Genomic DNA, 4,715 nt, shown 5'->3' with positions numbered 1-4,715 from the left:
CCCGTGGGAAGGCCCTTGGTGCGGAGCCGGCCTGCAGAACCCTGCTCCGCAGCGTAGAGCGCCAGCGCGTGCGTGTCGCACCAGGGCGCCTGGTTTTGGTGGTGGTACCGCCAGTTTAATCTTTCAGGCTGCGTAGGCCTGTTTTGAGATGTTAACTTGGAGTGTGTTGCCTTCGCAGGTCAGAATGGCATCGGATGAGGGGAAGCTCTTTGTCGGTGGACTGAGTTTTGACACCAACGAGCAGTCGTTGGAACAAGTCTTCTCTAAGTACGGACAGATTTCCGAAGGTAGGGTGCAGTGTCCAGCTGTGATGACCTCCAGGAGCTTCTTAGAGCGCAGGGGTGCTGATGCTTTTTTCCTCCTCTGTAGTGGTTGTGGTGAAAGACAGAGAGACTCAGAGATCCAGAGGGTTTGGCTTTGTTACTTTTGAAAACATAGATGACGCTAAAGACGCGATGATGGCCATGAACGGAAAGGTAAGGAGGCTTTGGCACAGCTTTTTTGATTTCCTTAAAATATCGCAAGTTTGAAAAAGTATGTGTTTGTTCAGTGCTGTTCGGAAAAGCAAATAAATAGTGGTAAAGTAACGGAACTGTTGAAGGTGATTAGTGCCAATTAAGTTTCATGAGTTAACCCCTGTGGCTGGAGAAGTGGTGCCCCGTAGGAACGCCCGTGTGCGCGGCGTGACCGTGGGTTTACTTGGGCAGTTGGCTGGGGGCCTAAGCAGAACCGGTGGGTTGCGGAGCGGGCGCGAAGGGGCGTGACTGTACTTGAGCTGTGCTGCTTAAACGCTGAGACACTCAACTGGGGTTTGCTTTCTGCCAGTCTGTAGATGGACGTCAGATCAGAGTCGATCAGGCTGGAAAATCCTCAGAGAACAGATCTCGTGGATACAGAGGGGGGTCTTCCGGGGGCAGAGGCTTTTTCCGTGGTGGCAGAGGTCGGGGCCGTGGCTTCTCTAGAGGTGAGTGTGCACGAAGGGGTTGCTGTGCCCAAGGCGGTGATGGTGGCAGCGGGTCAGAATGCTTCAACCCCCCCTGTGGGGTGTCTGTTCCAGGAGGTGGAGACAGAGGCTATGGCGGAAGCAGGTTTGATTCCAGAAGCGGAGGATATAATGGCTCCAGAGACTACTATAATAGCAGGTAAAGGCGGATCGTGGGTTGCCTGAAGCGCTGTTGCCTGTTGCCGCAGAGGTCTGTAGGCTCCCAGAGTTGAGCAAATCCAAAGCGTGTGTTCTTCCCAGCAGGAGTCAAGGTGGCTATGGCGACCGGAACTCGGGAGGATCCTACAGAGACAGCTATGACAGTTACGGTAAGTCTTGGTTCAAATGGGAACGATGAGTACGTGTGCTGTAGGAGCTCTAAACCTCTGAGCCTGTACTCGAGTCTGGAATACTGAACGGCTCGCTTGGACCGTGCCACGATTCCCGTTCTTTGTCCGTAAGAGCCAATCCCTCAGGCTTCGGCCGTGGTGGTGCCGGTTTAAGTTGCTAATTTGTAATGCATGTGTAGGAGTTGCTCGGATCTAAGGCGCAAAGCAAGTTGTTAAAATACGTTCCTCGAGCTTGAGACTAAGACAAAACTCGGATGCCCTAACAAACTTTAATCAAGGGTGGGGGAGTTCTCCTAGGGTGTAGCCAAGTAGCGCTAGCTTCGGAAATAATGCGAGGGAGTAAAATGCTGGAACTTGTCTATGCTTCAGTGCCTTTACAACTGTGCCTGCTTCTTGTCCTCAGCTACACACAACGAGTAAAAACCCTTCCTGACTCAAGATCGTCCTTCCAATGGCTGTATTTATAAAGATTTTTGGAGCTTCGCTGAAATGGTTATTGTGTAGTACATCTACTTGTATTTTCACTTTTGTAGTATTATCAGTTCTGATCTTGTCAAACACAGCCTGACAGCTTCTGATAGAAGATGGTCTCGTTAGACTTTTCTTGAAGAAAGCTCTGCTTTCAAAGTGGTTTTAATCTTGTTTTTGAAAGCACTTCAGATTTTATTTTACCCTCTGTGACGAGCCAAGGTTGTTTTTTTTTTGTTGTTGTTTTTTTAAAGTTGGGCCCCCAATTCAGTTTCTTTTGAGCTAGAAAGGACCTTGAATTCACTGTTCACTGGAAGCTGAACAAGCTGTGGATTTTTTCTTTTTATTTTTTTTTTAAGTGCATTACCTTCGTCTTTTGTAACATTCCTTTAGTGTAGCAAGGTAGGAATGCAGCCTGGGTACAGATTGGAAGGCAAACCACCTTGATATATCTAAAGAGAAACTTGCTTGTATGTTCAACCCGCATAACGGTATTTTTACTGTTGTAACGATGTAAATGACCCAGAAAGACTTGCAAACTTACCATAAAAGAGGTTCTTGAAAATGTTTATTTATATTGTCCTTTTTTACTGGAAGAAATATGCATATTCCATTGATATTGTATTTGAAGTGGTGAAGGATTCTTGTATACAGTTTGCTCTGGCTTTACGAAGCCTATTAAAAGACCGTCTGAAATGAACTCTGCTCCTGCCATTGACATTTCATTGCACAACACAACCCTCGAGGATGAAGAACAGTCTGAGTAGAGGATGCCAGAGGAGAAGACTAGTGACAGTGTAAGAGCGAGCCAGAGTTCCTCACCAGTTGCTAGAATTGAATCTTAAACCGGTCTTTGACACGTGAGTCCCTCGACGTAACCCTCGATTAAGGTTAATCGCCGAGGCAGAGGACTGAAAGCACGTGCTGTAGATGTGGTAGTACTGGAAGCCGAAGTGAGGGAATGTTGGTGTTAGGTAGGAGAACGGATGTTGCCTTAAAACGCTGGGATAAGCCTACGTTGAACCGCTGTAGTGAAGAGTCAGTCCTTGAGTACCGGACTAGGGGCGAGCGTTGCTCAGTGGGAGGTGAACTGCCGTGATTAGCTAGCCTTGTCATTGCCTTACAAGTTCTAAGAATTCTTTGCTAGCATATGGAAACTGCAGTGTCCTTGGAGAAAAGAAGTGTTGTGCCTCCAACAGAAACCTCTGAGACGAAAGCTGCTCTCTTGGCTAGTTCATATGTGGAAATAGTCCTGTAATTCGAGGTAACTCCTTTTGCTCATGTCCGCATCCTTCCTCTTGTTGAGAGCTCATTTTGACAGTCTAATGTACCCGTGAAATAGTCCTTTTGACAATTTTGGTCAAGTGATGGAAAAATTGTAACCCATGCCGTATGCAACCTTTGGCTTGTGGCACACCTCGAGTTCCACAGATCAGAGTTGGGCATGCAGTCGCGTCTTGCTAGTAGGTACGGAAGCAAGATGGGAAACGAATTCCCTGACTCGATATGTGTTCATCTATTGAGAATCTTCCTAGACTTCATTAAGTTGCTCACTTTAATTGTAGCTTTCTTTGCCATCCTCCTTGTTGCCATTAACTTTTTCCCATAGCCCACACTTCCTAAGCAGCCATGGCAAAGTGGTTAACTCCCTGCTTAGGCAGCAAATGATCCGCTGGCTGGCATTTTCCTCAGCCGGCCCCGCAACAGTTTTTTCCCAAACTGTGCTTCTGTGGTGTGATGGGTTCAGCGAATGGCTCGTGGGACCCTCGTACGATGTGACCTGTCGGGGGGGGCGGCGGGTGGCAGGGTCGACGCGCTCCTGCTCGACGTTTCCATTAACGCGCTTTTGCTTTGGCAGGCTGAAGGGGAGACGGATGCTCCGCGTGGAAGCTGAGTGGGGATTCTGAGGAAGGAGAGCGTTCCGAGGAAGCGGGACCGAGGCACTAGGTTGCCAACCAGGTAATGGCTACAGTTGCCCCCGTAGCTTCTTCTGAGCCAAAAGCTTTGGCTCCCTTAGTTTCGTAGTACCGCCCCGTGAGCGGGAAGGTCTGGCTCCAGGGGTTTCTGGGTGAAAACTCCATGGACTTCACATTCACTCTCGCTGATTCTCTTCCAGCAGTGAAAGAGAAGCCCGAGGACAGCCTCTTGAGTGTGGAGATGAAGAGCTTTGAGCCGTGGTGTTACTGGTTTGATACAGGTCAATTAAGTGAGAATAAACACTGGAATGTGGGAAAAAACTCAAATCTGCAGTGCTTTTGTGGGGAGACGGGAATACTGGGTCGTGGCAAAGGCATGTGGAGGAAACGTGGTTTTCTGGTGTCTCTCCCAGGTGAAGGCACCAAACACTGCAGCACTGTTCTGGCTGGGGGTTGTGCAGGGAGGGTGCCCTGAGGGAGAAACTCAATCCCATCCTCAGTACCTGGAATGAAGTGGCCCGATGCCATGAAGTTTGTGCCCCTGAAGGGAGGGAGCTGCCAGGTGAGCGGTGACGGGAACAAGGAGGTGGTGTTTGCGCGCAGCAGGAGCTGCTGCTCCCGGCTGAAACGGGAACGAACACGGAAGCCCAATTCGTGCTTAAATGCCAGAGCTTTTTTGAGTTTGGATAGTGGATTAGTCCATAATTCCAGCTTCATCCCGTGGAAACTGGGTGCCTGGGGATGAGAATTGGGACAAGACCGGGGTTGGAGCAGGGCAAGCTGTGCACCTTTGACTCCTCAGGTGGATGCTGGGGGCGCTTGGGCTTCATAAAGGGGCGCAGGGTGGTAGTGGCGGGGTAGTAGCTGGTTTTGCCACTGGGGTTGGTGCCGGGAAGGTGCCCTGTACAGCTGTGGGATGAAGAACGAGCTGCCTGCAGGAGTTGCTGGGGAAGCGCAGTCCTGGGAGCAATCTTTAAAAACGTTGGCCTGTGAGTAAAG

The 4,715-nt window shown here is 49.6% G+C and overlaps 1 protein-coding gene across 4 annotated transcripts; it reads left to right on the top strand.

The window, feature by feature from the left end:
* The first annotated feature begins 162 nt into the window (after nucleotides 1-162).
* On the top strand, nucleotides 163-2,500 carry CIRBP (cold inducible RNA binding protein). Of its 4 annotated transcripts, none has more exons than XM_010155342.1 (6): nucleotides 163-287; nucleotides 370-476; nucleotides 826-964; nucleotides 1,058-1,142; nucleotides 1,247-1,311; nucleotides 1,736-2,500. In XM_010155342.1, the coding sequence occupies exons 1-6, from the start codon at nucleotides 185-187 to the stop codon at nucleotides 1,750-1,752; spliced, it is 516 nt and encodes a 171-aa protein (XP_010153644.1). In that variant the 5' UTR covers nucleotides 163-184; the 3' UTR covers nucleotides 1,753-2,500. The 4 variants fall into 4 exon arrangements, with proteins under 4 accessions (XP_010153644.1, XP_010153643.1, XP_010153642.1 ...); XM_010155341.1 differs by having other exon boundaries at nucleotides 185-287; nucleotides 1,244-1,311; XM_010155340.1 differs by having other exon boundaries at nucleotides 185-287; nucleotides 1,247-2,500.
* Nucleotides 2,501-4,715: the final 2,215 nt, after the last annotated feature.

This window comes from Eurypyga helias, unplaced genomic scaffold (assembly GCF_000690775.1).
Source record: "Eurypyga helias isolate BGI_N326 unplaced genomic scaffold, ASM69077v1 Scaffold20217, whole genome shotgun sequence".
In the NCBI taxonomy this organism is placed as follows: domain Eukaryota; kingdom Metazoa; phylum Chordata; class Aves; order Eurypygiformes; family Eurypygidae; genus Eurypyga; species Eurypyga helias.
This window is presented reverse-complemented; position numbering and strand designations above follow the sequence as displayed.